At 41.2% G+C, this 23532-nt stretch overlaps 1 protein-coding gene across 2 annotated transcripts; it reads right to left on the bottom strand.

The window, feature by feature from the left end:
• Nucleotides 1–737: 737 nt before the first annotated feature.
• npm1b (nucleophosmin 1b) lies at nt 738–23265 on the bottom strand. Of its 2 annotated transcripts, XR_005035942.2 has the most exons (12): nt 23155–23257; nt 22771–22853; nt 21892–22011; nt 20065–20158; nt 19845–19936; nt 19657–19712; nt 19462–19540; nt 18010–18108; nt 4426–4536; nt 3506–3584; nt 3326–3400; nt 738–2099 (listed from the first exon to the last, which is right to left on the bottom strand). XR_005035942.2 is itself a non-coding variant. In XM_021561340.3 (11 exons), exons 1-11 carry the CDS (start codon nt 23204–23206, stop codon nt 2046–2048), a joined length of 915 nt encoding a protein of 304 aa, XP_021417015.1. In that variant the 5' UTR covers nt 23207–23265; the 3' UTR covers nt 738–2045. The 2 variants fall into 2 exon arrangements, 1 of the variants encoding a protein (XP_021417015.1); XM_021561340.3 differs by lacking the exon at nt 3506–3584 and having other exon boundaries at nt 23155–23265.
• Nucleotides 23266–23532: the final 267 nt, after the last annotated feature.

Raw genomic sequence — 23532 nt, 5'->3', positions numbered from 1 at the left:
AAAAAGCCAGACTACGGTTTGCAACTGCACATGGGGACAAAGATTGTACTTTTTGGAGAAATGTCCTCTGGTCTGATGAAACAAAAATATAACTGTTTGGCCATAATGACCATCGTTATGTTTGGAGGAAAAAGGGGGAGGCTTGCAGGCCGAAGAACACCATCCCAACCGTGAAGCACGGGGGTGGCAGCATCATGTTGTGAGGGTTCTTTGCTGCAGGGGGGACTGGTGCACACAAAATAGATGGCATCATGAGGTAGGAAAATGATGTGGATATATTGAAGCAACATCTCAAGACATCAGTCAGGAAGTTAAAGCTTGGTCACAAATGGTTCTCAAAATGGACAATGACCCCAAGCATACTTCCAAAGTTGTGGCAAAATGGCTTAAGACAAGAAAGTCAAGGTATTGGAAGGCTACCCGAAACGTTTTACACAAATTAAACAATTTAAAGGCAATGCTACCAAATACTAATTGAGTGTATGTAAACTTCTGACCCACTGGGAAGAGGGCTGAAAAAAATAAAAGCTGAAATAAATCATTCTCTTTACTATTATTCTGTGGTGATCCTAACTGACCTAAAATATGGAATATTTACTCAAATTAAATGTCAGGAATTGTGAAAAACTGAGTTTAGACTACAGTATGAATTTAGTGAAAGGAGCCTAAGTGTGAAAGCCAGGTGAAGACAGCTGTCTGATTACTCTACTAAAAGTGAAGCTGTATTACAAATGCCACAGGGTTAGATTTGGTTTATTCTGGTAAAAGGTATAAAAAACAGACAGATAAAAATGGACAGATACGTTGATCTTAACAAGCCATAACTAAACAACCACTATGAACTGACATGCATCGTACGTATCAAGAATCCTTCAAATAGCAAATCAAATTACAAGTACTCTCATGAAATTGTCCAATGCCTTTCTTTCTCCTGTCGACTTTCACACCATGCAACTGAAAATCAGCCCAAATATAATAAACATGTAAGATCCAATTGCAGTTAAAGGAGCATGTGGTTCATTGATCGTTTTTCTCAGTGAGTGATGAAACGTCTTTAATAAACCATTTCTATTCTCTTGACTTTTTACTCATAATTGGGTTAACAACAGTATCTTATCATTCCACAGTCAATACACTTACCAAGACATCAAATTTAAGAGGGTTCTTGACTAGCAGTATATTTTCCAGTACAGTATTAACAACTAACCTCGCTAGAACATAACAAGACCAAAACATAACGTGTTTACAGGATAAAAAAAACAAAAAAAGAATGCTAAACTAGAGAGAAATGTTCAAATGAACACAAAATACTAAAATACAGAAGCCAGAACCAGAGGAGATTGAAAAACCATAATTACACAGATCTACATTATTCTGAAGCTGCCATCATAGCACATTAAATTGTACGGACTATTTACAAACAACGTCTTCAGGATTTATACAAACACAATCCTTCAAGGAACAGTTAACTAAAAATACATGATAAAAACATAATTTCCGAACTTACCTAGGCTTCCGTCTATCAACCCAGTTACTTCACAAAGCAACGGTAATGAAATCATGCACTTAATTACTACCAATCATCTTCTGGGGTGATATGGTTGCTTTGTAATGTTTATCCTAGCATTGCCACAAATGATACTAATGGACATGCTAAGAATGCTAACCAGCTCTGGTTAGCTAACTGAGCTAACCAGATGCTGGTGAAATTAACTAAATAACCCACATATGCACCTAAAACTGGGTCGACGGACAACAGCCTATGCAATTTGAAAATTATGTATGAACTATTCCTTTAATAGGCTGGGTCATATTTAACATATAAAACAGTTGGCAAAACATCACCATAGTTCAAAGGCCTATGGTATCCTGATGGGCACCAACAGTAGGCTAACAACCAGTTCTTTAGCAGGGGTGACATTGTTACACGTATTCACTGATGCTCTTAGTAATGGGTTTAAACATCGCACCTTCAATGTTCTTGGGGAAATAAAAGCATAGAGAAAGCAAAACGTATCTAATGTAACTGTAAGAAATACAATTACTTATTTCTTCTCTGTTTTCAATGTTTGTACAAAGTTCCAGAGGTCTCTAACCACCTGTATGACAGAGAGAGAGAGAGAGAGCGAGAGAGCGAGAGAGAGAGAGAGAGAGAGAGAGAGAGAGAGACTAATTACAATGCATCCAAATGACGTGCTGCATAGCAGAGCGTTATGAGTCCATGACTCACTTTTACTACAGAATGCCTTTAGTGGGAGCCTTGCCTTGTCTGGGGAACAATGAACTGAGACGGCATTTAGGGGTACAAGGGGTTGGGTGGGGGCAATAGTACATACCAGAAAGAATGACTAGGAGTCTGACACATCTCAAAGTCTTTGGCTTTGGAACCAAATCGCTTCCACAGATGTGTTCTACACACTGGGATCAAGCCTCCCCCTGACCGCACCTTGCAGTCTATAGAGTTTTCACCTGCACAAACAACTGCTGCTGCTGACAGCACAATCTTAATGGAGGCCTTAACATGTCAGGCTGTGGGATCTCAAAGGCTTCCTCATTAATAAAAAGAGAACCTGGTTTGTGACCCTTCCTAGCGCACACACACACACACACACACACTTGAATGCACACACATTCACACTCTTGCACATACACACACACAATAAACGCACACACGCATTCTCATTTAATTTTTTTTTTGACATAAACATTCCAATTCCAATTGTTCCCAGAAACTACACTGGGATATAATGGTGATTAGTGAATACCATCTTGGCACCATGTGGTGAAGATAAAAGGACTCTTTAACTTAAATACTCCAAGTAAACTACAACTAGGTGCTGCAATGACGTGAGTAAAAACAATCCTAAATGTACATAGAGTCCCTGCGTTACGTCAGCATTTCTAAGAACAGGTAGTACTAGAGTCCAGTAGCCCTAAATCCATCTAAAGAAATATTCCTTCACTTAGTCAAAGACCTTGAACATGTGAGAGACTGGTACCATTCGCATACCTCCGGTCCGTTCATTAGGGCTACAAAAGACACTTGGTAGAGAACTACGGCAGTAAATCAATGGGGAAGACTTTGCCTCAGCAGGTCTACTCCCATTCTATCCCTTAAGAGACCGCAGACCCAACATGAACATATTTCACTGCAACAAAACTATCTGAAATAACTGGGACACGGTGGGCAAAACATTTTGTTTTTAAGCCAGGTGTTATATATTTTAAAAATATGTTCAGCAATTAATGGCAATAGTTATCTAAACTACTGCAATGCAGCTGCTACAAAAAACGCTTTCACTACCAAGACAAGAAAAATACTTACTTTTCTGTCTGACATCCTGAAAGCACTTTTGGCATAGTTTTCAAACTTCTGCTCGGTCTTTGGAAAAGGTTTTCCCTTATGGAAAAGAGACAGTAAATATGTTTAATCTGGGTGAGACATTAAATCAAACTGTAGGGAAAACAACATTATTACCAATATTACATAACATGTATAGCCTACAATTCTGTATCATTCACACGAGGCAAATATGAGGTGGCGGTGTAAAGTTGACACGTGTGGTCCATCCAGTCTGAAGTGGCTGTAAGAGAAGAAGACAATAAGCTAATCCCTCTGTATGACGTCATGGCCGTGTGAGCGCCAGTGGTCAGTACCCCACAACAGACCTGGTTATTCGCACACACTCTTGAGGAGAGTGGCCGAGAGCAGCCTCAGAGGGGAAAAACAGGACATCCGTTTTCCCTAAATTGGTACTGCTGAATTGTCTTTAGAGAATACTTTTGTTACCAAGACAACTACGGCGTTTATGGCATGTTATGTATGCAACCATGCAGAGGGAGGAATAACCACTATTAAAGATAACCCGTGGACTTTTGCTAATAGGCCCAGTGCAGTCAAAACTCTGTTTTTCCTGTGTTTTGTATAATATAGTACAACAGCTGATGAAATGAACACTGTAAAACGATGAAAATATGTGATCAGAGTTATTTCCTGATAGTTGCTGGTTGGAAATACAATTTACACAGGACTTTCTAATCGGCATAGTTTACATTGGTGGGGTTTTGGCTTGCCTGGTGACATCACCAAGCGGTATAAATTAATAGACCAATAACAAAGAGCGTTCTAAACATGTCTGCCAATAGGTTTTCAGGTTACATATCCCTCCCATTAGGCCCCTCTTATAAGTGCTCACTCAGACCACTCCCAGACAGTCCTAGCAAAATGGTTGCTCGAGAATAGTTTTTTGTTGTTGATTTTTTTTGTTTTTGTTGCATTTGAACTGAAAAACAATTACACTAAGGTACTTAATTGTTACCCATAAATGATTTGATATCGCGATAATCTGTTGCATTGGGCCTTTAAGATATGGAGCAGCATTTTCTCAAAGCTCGATGATGGAAGCATGAAAACAACTGTGTTACCTCTTTGGCTGCCGACACTAGCTTGCTCTTGATTTCGGGCACGGTGAGAACATTGGATGGGCCAGCTCCAGACTTTTCCTTCTGCCTTTTTTCTTTTCCTCCCACTGGTGTCTGCAAGTCAAACAAGATCAACATCATTCACAGTATCATTCAGTGGTGTGCTTGTTCCAGTAACTAACCAGCCTAACTGAAAGGTTGACACTTAGGCTATGTCTAAATGGCTGTCAATAAGCACTAGTCTCAATGTTGGCTACATAGGTTTTTAGTGTATTCCTCCGCCCTATAAGAAAACCACTGTCCATTGGCCAAAACCCTCCAAGTACATCCCGTCAATGTATCTATGAGTGACATCTAGGCCATTTGCACGATCCCAACGAGAGATGGGCATGGTTATTTGAAAATTAAAGGGGACGTTCGTATTCGATTACTTGGGAGAGTATTCATTTTTTAGCTGTAAAAAAAATATGGGCCTATTTTTAACAATGAAAAGGCTTTGTTTAAAAATTGCTACATAGCCTACAACGATAGACCATTACATTCAATTTTTTTTAGAAAACAACAGTTTTATGACAGTTTGTATGAGTGCGCCCCATAACAAAGACCCACCGGTAGCCTACACACATTTCACACGTGTAGCGTTTTGTTACTCTCCAATCACAGCGGCACTACAGTCAGAGGCCATGTGTAGCAAGTGAAGTGGGAGATTTCTAATCAATGCAAAATGGAATTAAAATTAGGGAATTAAGTTGGCTAAATGAGAAGGAGAAGGCAAAAATGATCAACCAACATAGCCTCAATTAGCCTTGCTACTTTACCTAGCCTGTTAAACTCTGACTCCCACTGGTGGCATTTCATAGACGACGCATAATATTGTATATTATCCTCATAAAGTACACTTCGGTCTTAGAGAGGTACGAATTGTGGGATTCAGATAAATGTATCAGAAACAAATGTGACTCCTACAGAGCCCGAGATAGAGCAGACCAAAAAAAACTGAAATTTAGTTTAATTAAGAATGGGGGGGGGGGGGGGTCCCCCAATTGTCCCCGTGGAATAAGAAATTTGAAGGTGTAGGTTTGAGATAAAATATGTCAACAATGTCTGTTCCAAAAGGATTAAAAAAAATAAGTTTAAAAAATGTCTGACCTTTTACCTAATGGAGGCGCAGGGCTTGTGCGATGTCGTAAAGGAATGATTTACATATATGAGGAGGAAGCTGAAGTCTCTACCTATCCATTGATGTAAATATATCACCTGTCTGGCAGTAAGATTTGAGTTTGATTTCCAAAAAGACAAAACCTGTAACTTTCAAATGATATGTCACTTTCTATTATCTGTTGAACATTTTCTCACCGGGCTCTGTACAGGGCCCAAAACGACCACTCAGAGTTTAACAGGCTAGCTAGCCGGCTAACTAACTGGCTACTGTAGCTAGCTAGTTTCTTTACAATGATTTGATGCAGTCAAGACAGGTACTAACAGATGGGATAACCTATTGCAGCAACAAGTTTGTCTAACTCCTAGCGCAAGTCAGTTTGGCTGCTTTCACTATCTCTCTTCCTCCGTGCCACACAGACTGTCACACACCGGCCACTGCTCCTCTCTCGCCCTTCCCCCAGCCTTCTGCTGAAACAAGCAGAGCACAGTAAGCTGGCTCTCTCTCGAGTCACGCAAGCAAGTCTCCAATTAAGTTTTTTTTCTTTTAATACAAAATTTCGACAACACGGATATCAGGAAAAATATCATTATTTGAATAGTGAAATAATTTAAAATGCCCATCCCTATTCCCAACTGGCATCAAGTCATTGGTTGTAGCTCATGAATTGGCCAGCCGAGGCTGTGCTCAGTGCGCTGGTTCCAGCCCCTATCCTGACCTATTTACTGTGAGTGAGAAAGGTTCCTCTATTGGGGTGAGAGCAACCAGCTGGAAGGGGATTAAAGCAAACACACACCACATTCTACCCTAATTACACCACCTTTTGACAAATATGGTGGGTACAAATTATCCTTTTATTGCTTCCAAGCAGTCGAGGGCAAGCCCAGACTTTAGCGTTGAGCAACAGAGCTCTGGGGAGGGTTGTTTGCCAAGAGGAGCAGAAAAAATATGTGTTTTTCAGTGGCAGGTTAACTCCCCCAGACTGACACTGTGAAACGGGTCACTATCACATGAGAAAAGCAGCGACCGCTTGCTCGCGTTTCGCAAAATGTTTTTGCGCTACGGCTTAGTGTGAAAAGCAACCAACGAACACTTCTCATGAACTTTTTTGTACGGGAAGATAAGTAATATTGAGTAATATTACGAACTCAGAGGCCCTATATAGTGGTGAGAGACTTTATCCCCTCATAGCAGTTATGTAAGCTGACATTTGATTGTCATAACTGTCACTAGTTTCCTTTCTTTGTGTGTATGTGTGTGTGCATACAGCGTGTGTGAGCCTCACAGAGCTCTCCGCCAACATAGCATTAACAGGGCTACAGGTGTGTCCAGAGCCGGGCGGACTTGGCCCCAGAGGTCCTCAATCAGGAGTGTGTGAGTGTGACACACTTTGACACGCCATACGCCGCGGCTGCATGTTACACAAGCAGGAAGCCTGTTCCTACATGCCGGACCGGTGATTGCAGGGTTTCATTGACGGCTGGAGCTGTGTTTGAAACTAGGGGAGAGGGACCTTGTTGGAGAAGCTTTCTGTCAGGCGACTGAAGAAATAACTAAAGTAAAGAGTGCTTTTTATTATGACCATTTTCTAACATTTTTGATCCTAGTGAACACTTGACAGTTGCCGTAAAAAAAAATGTTTACCCGCCCCAGCACTGTAGTACAGTGAAAATAATGACCGGCACCCGACCCAAACCCTCCTATCAGGGTTTTGTGAAGAGCATCATATTACCTCTCCAGTTGTGCGTATTAGCGTCTTGACATTACAGTGGTTTCCCTTTACACTTGTACGGGTTGAAAATGGCAGATTTGGGCACTGATCAGAATCACCTTTAATTTACACATACGCCTAAATTGGAATGCAGTGGCTGTACAGTAAAATGCTATACATTACATCACAGCTCTGGCTCTGAGCTTCACAGCGCTGTATGGGTTTTGACTGACAGCCGTTCTGAACTTCAGCACCGCAAGTGATAAAAAGTTGCCCCCATCCCTCCTGCTAATTGGGCAACTTTTGCACACTTTTTATTGTCTGAGTGAGGGAAATGCTGTAAATTAAGAGGATTATAATAAATAACGTTTTGATGTCTTACAAGCAAGCCAAACACTCATGTCACATACAGTCACTTCGGGAAGTATTCAGACCACTTGACTTTTGCCACATTTTGTTACGTTACAGCCTTATTCTAAAATGGTTTAAATTGTTTCCCAACTCATTAATCTACACACAATACTACATAATGACAAAACAAAAACAAGTTTGTAATTTTTGGGGGTAAATTATAGAAAATAAAAAACATTTACCTAAGTATTCAGACACTATACTCAGTACTTTCTTGAAGCACCTTTGGCAATGATTACAGCATCGAGTCTTCTTGGGTATGACGCTACAATCTTGGCACACCTGTATTTGGGGAGTTTCTCACATTCTTCTATGCAGATCCTCTCAAGCTCTGTCAGGTTGGATAGGGAGCATCGCTGCACAGCTATTTTCAGGTCTCTCCAGAGATGTTCGATTGGGTTCAAGTCCAGGCTCTGGCTGGGCCACTCAAGGACATTCAGAGACTTGTCCCGAAGCCACTCCTGCGATGTCTTGGCTGTGTGCTTAGGGTCATTGTCCTGTTGGAAGGTGAACCTTCACCCCAGTCTGAGGACCTGAGTGCTCTGGAGCAGGTTATCATCAAGGATGTCTCTGTACTTTGCTCCATTCATGTGCCTTTTACTGAGGAGTGGCTTCCGCCGGGCCACTCTACCATAAAGACCTGATTGGTGGAGTGCTAGAGAGTGTTGTCCTTCTGGAAGGTTCTCCCATCTCCACAGAGAAACACTAGAGCTCTGTCAGAGTGACCATCAGGTTCTTGCTCACCTCCCTGTTTTTTTCTCTGACATGCACTTTCATCTGTGGGACCTTATCTGTGGGACAGGTGTGTGCCTTTCCAAACCATGTTCAATCAATTGAATTTACCACAGGTGGACTACAATCAAGTTGTAGAAACATCTCAAGGATGATCAATGGAAACAGGATGCACCTGAGCTCAATTTCGAGTCTCGAGTCTCATAGCAAAGGGGCTGAATACTTAGGTGAATAATAATATCTACTCCACACATTTTCCAGGAATATTCTAATCATGTTACTGAATGTATCCAGAATACTTTCAGAATTTGTTATCAACAAATGAGACGAAAATTACAGTTAATGTAAAATTCACATAAAATCAACAGTGTAACAGTGTTTGGATTCAGTCTTGTCAGGTGAACTGTTGTGTCCTCAACTTTGGTCTAATAATTTCCCCCTGATCTCCAAGCTGTTCTCTTTCAATTGCTACGATGGTCATGCATATGCTTTTCATATTTTCTCTGTTAGAAACATTTCAACTTAGCCCTATCCATATAAGCCAATTCAAACAAGTGTAAAAGGCTAATGAGTACGTTTACATGGAGACTAATAATTCAATATAAAATTGATTATGGCAGTAGGCCGAGTATGGCAATAGTCAAGTAAACACCATACTCTGCTTATCTTAAATCGGTCATAATCAAAGTAAGCATACACCGATTAAAACACCTGGTTCTGAGCAATCCCTCTAATTATTAGGACATGTAAACAGCTTAAATCGATGGTCCAGCGGTGTATTTGATCTGCACATGTGCCAGCACCAGTAGCGCAAACGTCCCCCTCTTATGCACGAGTGAAGTGAGTTCGGAAAAACTGAACGCACACATCTTAGAAAGAGCTTTCACATACAAACTCCATATGTCAGAACTGAGAATCAAAACGGTATTGCAAAAATAACATGGCCACTGCGGTATAACGTTTTCTTTTAATTGCCGATTTTCTACATTTATCAAAAGTCCCATCAGTAGCCTGATTTGAGATTTTTCATGTGAAAAGGATTCTTATGGAAATCTTTCTTCATGCAAAGCATGTAAAGGTTTTAAACAAACTATTAAATCAATCCGGCTACGCACAATAATCATATCATTGTGTACATGTAACCGTGCTACTTTGCAGGCTTCAAACATAAAGATATAAAACTGTATTTTTTTGTGAAGAATCAACAACAAGTGGGACACAATCATGAAGTGGAACGACATTTATTGGATATTTCAAACTTTTTTAACAAATCAAAAACTGAAAAATTGGGCGTGCAAAATTATTCAGCCCCTTTACTTTCAGTGCAGCAAACTCTCTCCAGAAGTTCAGTGAGGATCTCTGAATGATCCAATGTTGACCTAAATGACTATTGATGATAAATACAATCCACCTGTGTGTAATCAAGTCTCTGTATAAATGCACCTGCACTGTGATAGTCTCAGAGGCCCGTTAAAAGTGCAGAGAGCATCATGAAGAACAAGGAACACACCAGGCAGGTCCGAGATACTGTTGTGAAGAAGTTTAAAGCCGGATTTGGATACAAAAATATTTCCCAAGCTTTAAACATCCCAAGGAGCACTGTGCAAGCGATAATATTGAAATGGAAGGAGTATCAGACCACTGCAAATCTACCAAGACCTGGCCGTCCCTCTAAACTTTCAGCTCATACAAGGAGAAGACTGATCAGAGATGCAGCCAAGAGGCCCATGATCACTCTGGATGAACTGCAGAGATCTACAGCTGAGGTGGGAGACTCTGTCCATAGGACAACAATCAGTCGTATATTGCACAAATCTGGCCTTTATGGAAGAGTGGCAAGAAGAAAGCCATTTCTTAAAGATATCCATAAAAAGTGTCGTTTAAAGTTTGCCACAAGCCACCTGGGAGACACACCAAACATGTGGAAGAAGGTGCTCTGGTCAGATGAAACCAAAATTGAACTTTTTGGCAACAATGCAAAACGTTATGTTTGGCGTAAAAGCAACACAGCTGAACACACCATCCCCACTGTCAAACATGGTGGTGGCAGCATCATGGTTTGGGCCTGCTTTTCTTCAGCAGGGACAGGGAAGATGGTTAAAATTGATGGGAAGATGGATGGAGCCAAATACAGGACCATTCTGGAAGAAAACCTGATGGAGTCTGCAAAAGACCTGAGACTGGGACGGAGATTTGTCTTCCAACAAGACAATGATCCAAAACATAAAGCAAAATCTACAATGGAATGGTTCAAAAATAAACATATCCAGGTGTTAGAATGGCCAAGTCAAAGTCCAGACCTGAATCCAATCGAGAATCTGTGGAAAGAACTGAAAACTGCTGTTCACAAATGCTCTCCATCCAACCTCACTGAGCTCGAGCTGTTTTGCAAGGAGGAATGGGAAAAAATTTCAGTCTCTCGATGTGCAAAACTGATAGAGACATACCCCAAGCGACTTACAGCTGTAATCGCAGCAAAAGGTGGCGCTACAAAGTATTAACTTAAGGGGGCTGAATAATTTTGCACGCCCAATTTTTCAGTTTTTGATTTGTTAAAAAAGTTTGAAATATCCAATAAATGTCATTCCACTTCATGATTGTGTCCCACTTGTTGTTGATTCTTCACAAAAAAATACAGTTTTATATCTTTATGTTTGAAGCCTGAAATGTGGCAAAAGGTCGCAAAGTTCAAGGGGGCCGAATACTTTCGCAAGGCACTGTATATTTTTTTAAATCAATAAATGATGGTGCATGATGTCAAAAGGTTTTGTTGTTTTAAATGTTCGATATAAACATACAGTTGAAGTCGGAAGTTTACATACACTTAGGTTGGAGTCATTAAAACTCGTTTTTCAACCACTCCACAAATTTCTTGTTAACAAACTACAGTTTTGGCAAGTCGGTTAGGACATCTGCTTTGTACATGACACAAGTCATTTTTCCAACAATTGTTTACAGACAGATTATTTCACTTATAATTCACTGTATCACAATTCCAGTGGGTCAGAAGTTTACAGACACTAAGTTGACTGTGCCTTTAAACAGCTTGGAAAATTCAAGAAAATTATGTCATGGCTTTTGTAGGCTAATTTACATAATTTGAGTCAATTGGAGGTGTACCTGTGGATGTATTTCAAGGCCTACCTTCAAACTCAGTGCCTCTTTGCTTGACATCATGGGATAATCAAAAGAAATCAGCCAAGACCTCAGAAAATTGTAGACCTCCACAAGTCTGGTTCATCCTTGGGAGCAATTTCCAAACGCCTGAAGGTACAACATTCATCTGTACAAACTAGTATGCAAGTATAAACACCATGGAAACACGCAGCCGTCATACCGCTCAGGAAGGTGACACGTTCTGTCCCCTAGAGATGAACATACTTTTGTGCGAAAAGTGCAAATCAATCCCAGAACAACAGCAAAGGACCTTGTGAAGATGCTGGAGAAAACAGGTACAAAAGTACCTGTCCACAGTAAAACGAGTCCTATATCGACATAACCTGAAAGGCCGTTTAGCAAGGAAGAAGCCACTGCTCCAAAACCGCCATAAAAAAGCCAGACTACGGTTTGCAACTGCACATGGGGACAAAGATCGTACTTTTTGGAGAAATGTCCTCTGGTCTGATGAAACAAAAATATAACTGTTTGGCCATAATGACCATCGTTATGTTTGGAGGAAAAAGGGGAAGCTTGCAAGCCGAAGAACACCGAAGATCCCAACAGTGAAGCACGGGGGTGGCAGCATCATGTTGTGGGGGTTCTTTGCTGCAGGAGAGACTGGTGCACTTCACAAAATAGATGACATTATGAGGTAGGAAAAGTACGTGGATATATTGAAGCAACATCTCAAGATATCAGTCAGGAAGTTAAGGCTTGATCGCAAATGGATCTCCAAATGGACAATGACCCCAAGCACACTTCCAAAGTTGTGGCAAAATGGCTTAAGGACAACAAAGTCACGGTATTGGAGTAGCCATCACAAAGCCCTTACCTCAATCCTATAGAAGATGTGTGGGCAGAACTGAAAAAGCGTGTGCGAGCAAGGAGGCCTACAAACCTGACTCAGTTACACCAGCTCTGTCAGGAGGAATGGGCCAAAATTCACCCAACTTATCGTGGGAAGCTTGTGGAAGGCTACCCGAAACGTTTGACCCAAGATAAACCATTTAAAGGCAATACTACCAAATACTAATTGAGTGTTTTTAAACTTCCAACCCACTGGGAATGTGATGAAAGAAATTAAATCTGAAATAAATCATTCTCTCTACTATTATTCTGACATTTCACATTCTTAAAATAAAGTGGTGATACTAACTGACCTAAGACAGGGAATTTTTCCTAGGATTAAATGTCAGGAATTGTGAAGAACTGAGTTTAAACGTATTTGGCTAATCTGTATGTAAACTTCCGACTTCAACTGTACAATAACTGATGTGAAGATAGCAGCTAAAGAGGTGATGGGAGCCAATGACGATAGTATATTCAAAGTTAACACGTTTGAATTATATGTCACCCAGAATCACCACGGCAACATCAGTTTGTGTGCGTCCACAACAAGTGTGTGGATCCGGACAGTGACAAGAGGCTTGTTGCTAATTCAAACCATTGTATTTGAAGCATATTGAAAGTAATGTGTAAACACGGATCATTACCTGAAATAATAACAGAGACTAGATACAGTATCTTGATTGTGGGATGAATAAAGAAACCTCTTTACAAAAGTAGACACGGGTTTAAGAAGTAGATTGAACCGAAAGGTTAAAAAACAAGACCATGGTTCTTTTTTTCTTCCCTTTGGAGAATGCAATGATTTTCTCTTTCCTCCGCAGAAATCGGCATTCATCGCACAGATCAAAGGTATCAAATTAGAGGACAAAAGAAACACACAAATACACACACATACACCCTCACACCTCCGACTCTAAAAAAAAAACAAATGCCACTGGCTCCCGGCCAAGAAAAGTCCGGCGTATTTATTATTTGGGGGCGGCTCTCCACTTCCAAAGGACAGCTGTGGACCTGAAACAGCTGATAGATAGACAGAGCATGCTGTTTAATCTGCGCCAGACACTGATTACAGATGGGACATGTGACTTAAATCACTTGCACGCTAGCATTTCAGGTAATCGCTTGCCTCCGATTCAAACACATGGTCATGATGACACTTCTGCCGGCTAAGTCTGAGTGAAGTAGTAATTGCCCCTTTGGTGTCTTGTAGGAGGGCTTTGGAGCCCGGGTAAGGAGACAAAAGACGGTTCGCTGAGAAACTTCCGACTCCCAAGACTAAAAAAAATGTTTTCCCTCTCAACTTTATTCAAGCAGCACAATTGAAAAATCTGGAAAATTTGAGATGTGATTAAAATAATCGTTAACAGGTTGGCAAGACACAGATGCAAATTGAACTGGGGGTCCATCAGTTGCCAAAACTGACGATGTAGGTCTTCACAGGAGAATCCCAGGCAGAGCATCTTACAGTTTTATGACTGTGGCGTCTGCTCGGAGGCATCATCACAGAGCATGCAGCCTGCTTCAACTTCCATCAATCAAAAGCACTAACACACCATAGATGACTCAACTTTAGACCAACAAACTCAAATGACAGTCATATCGACCCATTTTCCTGGAACTATAAAGCGTGGACAACGGGACAAAGAGTTAATAAATATGGTGAGAAAGGTGCTGGCAAAGGATCTGACGAGCCACCCTAATGACCAGTCACCTGCACTAAGAAAACGCCTGCTTCCTCTGGGAGAAACCTGCCTGCTGCCCCTGACATCAAACACTCATAATGAGAGCAATTGGGAGAAGGTGTGTCCAGGAAGCGAGGGGTGTGAGGAGGCTGTGGAGAGGTGGCTGAGGGAAGGGGGTCGGGGTTAGGCAGGGTGGGACTGGGGGGTTAAACTGGCAGGAGGCCAGGGTTTTCCCTAAGCCTAGTTAGTTTCCATAAACTAACTAGGCTTCTTTTCATTTAAAATATTCAATTCGCTTGTCAGAAAAGTTTATATAGCCTTTTCCCGCTAGAATGAATGATGTGCACGTTCTAGTGAGCTACTGACAGGACAGGCGCCTGTCAGTCACAAAGCGAGCGATGATAGGGGAACACTGCTGGTTTGTCAGTCTGCTGTCTGTCCTGCCTCTCGGTACTGGTTAATTTTGTGCACTGGGGTTGCAGTCAAATTTCTTTTTACAGAGGAGGGAGAGCATGATGCTTCTTCATCATCTACTGTGAGTGAATTTACACGTCCCATGTAATGTAAATGTGTACAATGAGTTGAAATCTACTTAATTATGGTGTTTTTTTAAACAATTTATTTTATTTTGCGTGTTTCATATAGCCAGCCATGGAGTCGGGGTGCATAGGCTATTTACTGTGCTTTGACTGACGACCGAACAGCAAGTGTTGGCTAATTCATAAAAGGTGTCGATCTGACTGAATAAAGTAAATCTCCTATGTCTCTTTGATATTCATAAATCATACCACGTAGTTATATGTCCATAGCTTCTCATCGGGACAATAAACCAGGATCTTGTTTTTTATTTTCCTAGGATTGGAAGCCCATGTCAAGACCTGCCAATGACTCATCAGTGATCTCCAAAGTGACTCGTCAGTGATCTCTACAGTGACTCGTCAGTGATCTCTACAGTGACTCGTCAGTGATCTCTAAAGTGACTTGTCAGTGTAGCCTAGTGATGGGTTGCTTGCAAACGAATGCCTCTTTTTGAACAGATCTTCAAAGTGAACGCCGGGAACTGAATCGCTACCATTGTTTGTCTTTCTGCAGATAAATTGTGAAAAAACGTGATGAAGATGTTGAATCATCACTGTAATAACAATTGGTAGTGGAGAAAGCCTCAATCTTCTCCAAAAAATGATAAAAGTAAAAAGACTGAAGGTTATAAAAGCTAATGATACTAACTCTCCAACCATACCCACTCAGCCCCTACACAGGAGGCCATGCGTCATCTTCGGCCCTACTCTCCTCCCTTTCAGCCTCTAACTCCCACTGTCCCCTTTCCTCGACCCTCCCCTCCTGCTCTGTAGCAGTGACTCTGCGTGCTCACTGAACAGGGCTGCGGGCAGCTGAGCGGAAATGGAGGAAAACTAAACCCCCCCATCCCAGAACTCCCTGGCTGGCTATTTTTTTTATTTGTCTGGTTACTCCATGTACTTAGGGAAAACACTGCGGAGGTTTCGGAGGTTAGCCTGTTGGTTAATCCCCACTAGCATTTTAACAACGGCTGTCGTGACGTGGTGAACAGCGGCCATTACAGAATTAGCTAGATTAGCAAGCGTTTGCTCTACCATACCGCACGCTGCCCCGAGGGCTACGCAACACCCCGGGTGATTAGCATAGCAAGTCTCACCTCACCTCATCTCACCGCATTAGTGTCTGACATCACGTACAAAGGGTACAGTTTTCAGTCCGAAACAACGTGCTGTGAGGATTTTGATAATTTCTTGTCATGACAGGAAGTGTTGAAGGCGTCTTTCCTGACATATTGTTAGAGAGAAAATGAGATTGAATTTGAGACACTGCTATGAAGTTTTTAATATCTAAATGAGAGGTTCACATACATTAATTTAAGTACATTTGTAATTTGATTAAGGCAAAAACAACCTGTAGCTGTTCGAGTCTAGTCTATTTTATGTCAACACAAGAGAGAAATGACTGCGACAAAAGGTCACTGCTACTGTTTCAAGTTAAGCTAGACTCATTTGGGGGACTACGTGGGTGGGTGGAGGGGCTGATTAGGGCATTCTTAAGGAGGGGTGGAAAATGAGAAGGTTGCAAAGGTGGGAGGGAGGGGTGTTTTGGCTTCAAAGGTGGTCTGCAACTCAAAACGGTAGGTCAGGCCGAGAGGTCGTGGTCTTAAACCCCATCCTGGGAAACGTGTTCAGGGGTCAGATGTGTTTGTTTAACACAGAGAGAGTTCAATCCTCGGGTTTGTAAGGCCGCTGTCCAAGAAATTCCACCTGAGTAATTAAGCACCAGTCTTGAGCTAATTGCTACTTGGATTAATCACATTCTTTTGCAGTTCTTTAATTAAATGCAGCTTGCTGAAGGTTTGGCAAGTACTTCTAGAACAGTGGTCTTATGAGCAGACACCTCTTACATAATAAGCATGTGTCTTATTGTGAACATTCAAATGTGACTGTAACTACTACGGAAATACATAGGTATTAATAAGATTTATTTACAGAAAATGTAGTCTCTTGTGACATACTTAACATATATGTGGCTAGGGCACGCAGGATTTTCTATACTGTCCCCCATGAACAGCAATTTCATGGAACAAACAGCTGATGTGTTTACTCTATGCGCATCACAACTCCTATATGCTGAAAGATATCTTCCATTTTTCATGTTCAACAGCATAACACTGTTATTAAGATTCTTCTCTCTAAACTAGCTAGCAGAGAACATGTGTTTTCCATGAGTTTATTTTGAAGCCTAGACCACAAATGCACCTTTAAACTGTCTGCTTTGGAACTGCCTAACCACAAACAACTCTTTGGAATCTCTCCTTGCCTCCTCAGCTCCAGGCCTATTTTGGAATCACATGATCTTATCCAATAGTAGGCTGGACAATAGAACGAGTCAAAATTCACTCAAGGCTGAAAAATGTCAAAAGAGCGTTGGCTAAGCTGGAACACTAGTGCGCGCCCATAGCAAATGAATGGAATCGAACGTTGGCAGTGCCTGTTTTGACTGGAGTGAACCTTAGAATTCCATTTAGCCTAAATGGCACCAAAAAATGTATCCCTTTTTATTTTACCACTACAATCTGTTCGTAGGACGAAACTGAAAAATAACAACCTGTGTAGAAAGTAACATCCATACCTCGAAGGTGCCAATTGTGCTTATGTCTGCATAACAAGGAAGTAGGAAAAAATTGTAACTTCTGACTATTTTTGGTGTAGCGTTTGATGACAATGGAATACACTGCCCAGCCTTACATAATTAGAAAGAGGAGATTCTCATGATTAAAATAGTGTCCAATTTATTTTAAAAAAGGAAAATATACACATTGCGAGATATTTGGTGAAATAGGTAGACATACCTATATTTCCCCCATAGAAAACAATGGGACGACCTCAGAATTCCATGAACAATTTTTAGTTGTTGTTTACATTTGAACTACCAGCAACGTGGGCAGGTCTCATTGCCAACAATAGCAAAGCAGACATTGTGACGTAGAACAATAAGCTGGAAATAGAACGTTCGGAAAGTGAGTTGGTGCTCAATAGAACTAATAGGAGGGTGAAAAATGCCCTAAAATAAGGCCTGTTATTCCGTGATTACTTCAAAACTACGGCAAGCAGCTGGGACATATGGTAATATTATGAAACTGGGCTCCACGGCGGATGCAATGAACTAGTTTTTATCAGAAAAAAACATTGTTAAAAATGTCAGGTGTCCAGCCTACCCATAGATTGAAAACTCTACGATTTACCAGCCAAATGAAAATACCACTTTTGGGAGCAGACACCAGTGCTTCATTTTGATGTGAGTAATTACTCTGGTTTCATGTTGGTCTAAAGAGGTCTAAACAGGTGTGAGAGTTGACCTACCTTGGTTTGAGGTTTAGCTGATGGTCCCCATTGTTTCCCTGGTGAGCCATTCTGCGCCCATGTCACACTTTTCGGCTTCTTCCCCAAAGGCTCCGGGCTCTGAGAGACAACGGAACTAGTTAGGAGACATGCAGGAAGCACCATACAAATTAGAAAACCCAATTTCCACTAATCTTTTCATTTGGGATGACGACATGTTGACAGCAAAAACGTGTTTCCGTTGTCAAAATAGACTGCCTGCCTGTCTATATAAACTACTTCAGTCAGATCTTCAAAAGGAGGGAAATGGGAAATTAGTAAAATAGTGTATTGGGGGAACAGTAATTAGTATGCTCGCCATCCTCTCAGTGTTTCAACCCAGGAAGCGTATTAATACCCATGCTGTCACTGCTCATCACTATAATGCAGTATGAGCATGACAAAGAGTTAAGAGAGCAAAGAAAAGAAGAGGAAGTAGAATAAAGATGTGTGTCTGTAGAGGGGATAGCAGAATAAATCAACAGGTGACAGAAAGGCTCAGCTGTCATCTGGCCCTGGGGCTACAATCAGTGCTCACATCAGGTATGTGCATCTGCCTCGCTTTCATCTCTCTCGGCCTGGCACAGTTCAAATCACAAACACACACAACGATACACAGCCACACAAACACACACACGGTTCTAAGACAAAGGCCAGGTGCGATGAGAAACTGTTGGACAAGAGAAGGGGGGCGGTGTGTGAGAATAAAGTGAGGAATGAAAGCGAAAGATAGACAGCAGGAGGACAGAGGGACAGGACATGTAGACCTAGGTAAGTTATCGAGGAGAGGGGGCAGGGGCGGGGGGGTTAAGGAAATGGGAATTCCCAAGCCTAGACGTGTGGGCTGTGTTAATCAAGTTGTCTTTACTGCGTCTCGCTCTGCACGGTGCTGGTGAAACAGTGAGTGTTCAGGTAGATTACAGAGGAGAAATCCGATCATTATACCCGCAGACCCTGTGTTTTAGTCTCGAAAAAACAGATGGGTACTAGAGGGAACAAGATGAAAACGTTTCCCCCGCTTCGTCTCCAGCAAAATGGCCGCCGGTCAGCGAGTGCAAATCAGAGCACTAAAAACATGTCTAGTTTACCAGACTTGCAATAATAACAAGAATTTGACAAAATGGTCTTTGACTCTGATACGCAATACAACAAACTTGATGTAAGACAATAAAATATGCCTAAAATATTTTACATTATGTTGTGAAACATCTTATCCTGTGTCTATTCCAAGGTCTGGTGTTATGTGTCACAATCCTAGCTATCTAAGATGACATAATACTACTTGTTGGGTCTCCTATTGGCGCTAGTCTACATGGACAAGTCTTTGTCTAACATGACACCTAGTGGACATATTAGGTACATCATCTATACCCAGTGTCATTAGTCAAGGTCTTGTGGTCGCTACGTTTGTGAACAGAGAATAACAGGGCTTACTTTCTTTATGGTTGGTTTGGCTGGAACTTTCTGTACCTTCACCTCACTCTCATCTTCATCACTATCGTCGTCATCATCACTACAATGAATAGAACAAGAACATCTATTTGTCAGGCTATCTAATGGTGGCCCATCAAAAGCACATGACGCAAGACACACCAAACAACCAAAAATACAAAATGAGAACATTCATACTCGTCGTCATCTTCATCGCTATCATCATCATCATCTGACTCCATTTTCAGTTTCTTCTGCAAAGGGAAATAAACACAATGTATGTAAAACTGTTGTTAACAATGTGTATGTATGCAGTTGAATACAATACAATATATTTCTCCCATTATGTGCCTGTTGCATGAGTTAACACAACAGGAGGAACATACCGGAGCAGGACGTTTCCCTGAGGTCAAGCTTGACAGCCTCTTCACAGGTGATGTGTTGTTTTCCTCCTCTTCCTCATCAGAGTCCTTCACACCTACAAATTGAGATTAAGTTACGCATTCAGCGCTGATGTCTTGTACTGTCAAAATGTCACCTTATATCAAGCCTGAAGAGAGTACGCAAACAACTAAACCAGCAGACTGCAAATAAAGAGTCGCTCACTGACAAAATGCTGTCCACTGATGTACACGGGTCCACAGCCAGACTGGAGACGGAAGGTTACTGGAGGGGTGATCTCAAACCCTCCTAAACTCACCTGCCAAACAGGGGAGAACATTAAAATGTGAAACAATTCAAAATATTGATCCTTTTGTTCCACATTTATGAGCAGCTGAAACTATCAAACGTAGAAGTACGTCACAAATGACATTAGAGAATGTAAATTAAACTAGCTTTTTCCCCATGGGGAAGGAATCCCATGGATCTGCTAGCAAAAGGGTCTTATCAAATGCTCTATTAATGTATTACCATATTCAAATCAAAACATCTATTCACTTGTATCTGCTTGTTAAATATAAAAGTTGTGGGTGCAGCCGGTTGTGAATGTGAATTCCTAAGTGCCAGGCCATTGTTCTGGTGGTGATGGTAACCAAACAAAACACAGGTGTAGGTATTAGAGTAACTACTGTTGAAGTGTTCAGGTAGTGATAACTTCCATTAAGTAACACAATTATCCACTCACAGCTAGTGTTTTCAAGCCTGAATCAGAACCAAAACACACACAAGCCACGCAGCAGCCAACAAGCCAAGCATGTTACAACAATAGAAGTCAGAAACGGCGACAGTGTTCTCTGGACCTCTGGATCAGGGCGGCAGTCAGATTTTTTCCATTTAATATGCACAAACTGGATTACTTTAGGACAGGAATGGACGACTAGCAGCCTTTTTTTAGGATCGTGGATCAATCCCCCCCCCCAAAAAAAAACTAAATGTTGTCAGTCTCAACTTACTGCTGAGAGTTAGAATATTAGAATACACAAGCTGCAATTTTGAAATGTGGTTGTGCATCACTTTTTTATCTTGTGTCAGTCACAGAGCACTTTTTATTTATTGGTAAGTTAGTCTAGCTGGGGGCCCCCCATTGATTTTGTTAGTCACTCTCACTCAGATATCATTTTAAAAACTGCAAAGATTTCACTCCACCCTATGGCAAAATGTGTAGAATTGCAGGAAATTAGCTGTAAAACTGCACATTTTTCTCTTCACTCCATGGACAAATTTGTAGAATTGTATGAAGTTAATTATAAAATAGCTTTTTCTCCGCCCTATGTTAAAATGTGTAGAATTATAGAAAACTTGCTTTAAAACGGCAATATTTTATTATTATAAATTGTTTTGGTGGGCTCCCCCCCAAAAAATGTCACTTAGGTCCTCAAAAGGCTAGGGCTGGCTCTGACTGCATGTGTGGGTATAGATGTGGGTGCATAGACCCCCAAGCCACTGCGGCCCCACATGAGTTCAGATTTTTTTGTGGCCCCCACCCCCATCAAAGTTGCCCATCTTTGCTTTAGGAGAAACCAGGCTGACATCATGGAGAATTAGCCCATCACTGGCATGGCCTTGTCATAATCCAATCAAATTTTATTTGTCACATGCGCCGAAGACCTTACCGTGAAATGATTAAGCCCTTAACCAACAATCCAGTTCAAGAAATAGAGTTAAGAAAATATTTACTAAATAAGAAGCGTAGGTCGCCGTCTCTATAGCCACAAATGTAGCGTGAGGAAAAATAGTAATAGGTTGTGTGGTTCATTGAATCCAGCCCAGTGTTGTGACTTGGGTCATGGCCAAAAATACCTGTAGCATCTGTGTAGAAACACTGTAATTACTACAGTAACAACACGTTATTTGAGTAATTGCATGGTAATGGAGTGGAGTGTTTTTCGCTATTACAAAAGTGGAATAAGGGACAGGGTTAAAAGAACATTCCTAAAGCTTAAGGTGAGTAAGAGCACGAACTAGGGCGATTCATCATTCTAAAACACTCACAGAGGGCAGCACGGACGGCTTCAGCACAGCCAGTGGAATTTTGGTGGTCTTTCCGTCGTATGTGACGCCCTCGATCTCCACCGTATGAAACTTATCCTCGGCCTCCGCACCCAGGCACACCTGCAACACCAACAGCTGTTTCACAGATATGATATTGTATGTTTTTCCATGTTGGAACACGCCAACACCCTCCAGTCTCCCTCATTTGTCTGTCAATCACCATCTTTGCTTGGTGGCAAATAGGGAGAGTGACTGAAAGAATGTTACAATGAGGATATCTATTTAGAGGAGAGGAACGGGGTCATTTGCAAAGGTAGGAAAAGGAGCAGAAAACAAAGAAGACAAAGAAAAACATTGTCTGTTGATGAATATGTTATTCCTTTAAATACACATCAAAGAACTGTGACTAGTAGAAATCTCTACTCATTATGTTGACAAAGGTGAACTTGGTATTGTGTTGTACTGGTACAAAGGGATTTCTGTTATTTTCCAAAAGTAGTGAAACAAAAGGGAAACAGGTGAAATAGACTAGATATTCCATTACATAAAATACAAGTTTCCATTGTATTTGTCAAAATAAATTCTTTAACAGGTGCCAGTCTGCACAGGTGCAAAGACAAATATACTGCAGAAAGTGTAAAAAATAAATGGACTTGATGAAGAATATTTAAGAACATACAGCTAGTTGAATTTTTCAAATTAAATTACCTCACAGTAACGTTTGTTGTAGCATAGTGAAATGCATCAGTTGTCACGACCTAATACATTATTATTGTTTTAAAACGCCATGATGAAATGTTGGCCAAGTAGCTAGCTAGCTACAATATTACGATATTCTGTAATGGAAACTCGATCTCAGAACTGGCATCATAATCTTACTGCTTTGAGTGACAGCTGATGATCCGCATCATCGTCCTCCACCTCGACTTTGAACTCCTTTTTGTCCGATTTGAGTGCACAACCTGATGTTCACAACACACAGGTTAGCAAACTCTAAGCAAATAGCTGTAGACATTCTACATTGAAAACAGAAATGTAACAGTATCATTGATAACAAATTAAGCTAGCTAGCCTGCTAGCTTGCTAGCTAGCTTGCAAACAAAAGAGGGTATTGCTGAATTGGCGCGAGAAGCTCATATGCATTGCTAGCTTAATATAGACATTTGGTGTGTTTGGGAGAGTTATAGCTATGAAACAAAGTACAAGTGTCTGCTATTACTAACTGTGCAGTAAAATGTATCGTGGCAGTACAGACGTGCTCACCAAATAAATACATTTGAGGTCTGGTTAAATCTGGGACGCTATCCTCCGCCATTTTCCCCCTGAATGTTATTGTTCTGTTCCGTAAAGGCAAGTGACAGCTCAGGTACCCAATGGGATAGCTAAAAGGAAGTTGTGGAAATCATATTCGTCCAATCGAATCAAAGCCTGGGTGGGACAAAAAGGGGGAACCCCACTGTGGTTTATGTCCAGCAGATGGAGACATTGCAAAGGAACTATAAATAATCCTGTGATACTTGAGATTTGAAATCTACTGTAGTATATGATATTGCTGTTTTGTAATGGTGAAACACTTGCCATTAATATTGCTTTTATACCTGTGTAGTAACACTGTACATCTGTAGCCCTGAAGTGTTTTGA

The sequence above is a fragment of the Oncorhynchus mykiss genome, chromosome 14, assembly GCF_057628025.1.
Source record: "Oncorhynchus mykiss isolate SJ-2025 chromosome 14, ASM5762802v1, whole genome shotgun sequence".
Lineage (NCBI taxonomy): Eukaryota > Metazoa > Chordata > Actinopteri > Salmoniformes > Salmonidae > Oncorhynchus > Oncorhynchus mykiss.
The sequence above is the reverse complement of the archived record's forward strand: the minus strand, read 5'-3'. Positions and strand labels throughout refer to the sequence as shown.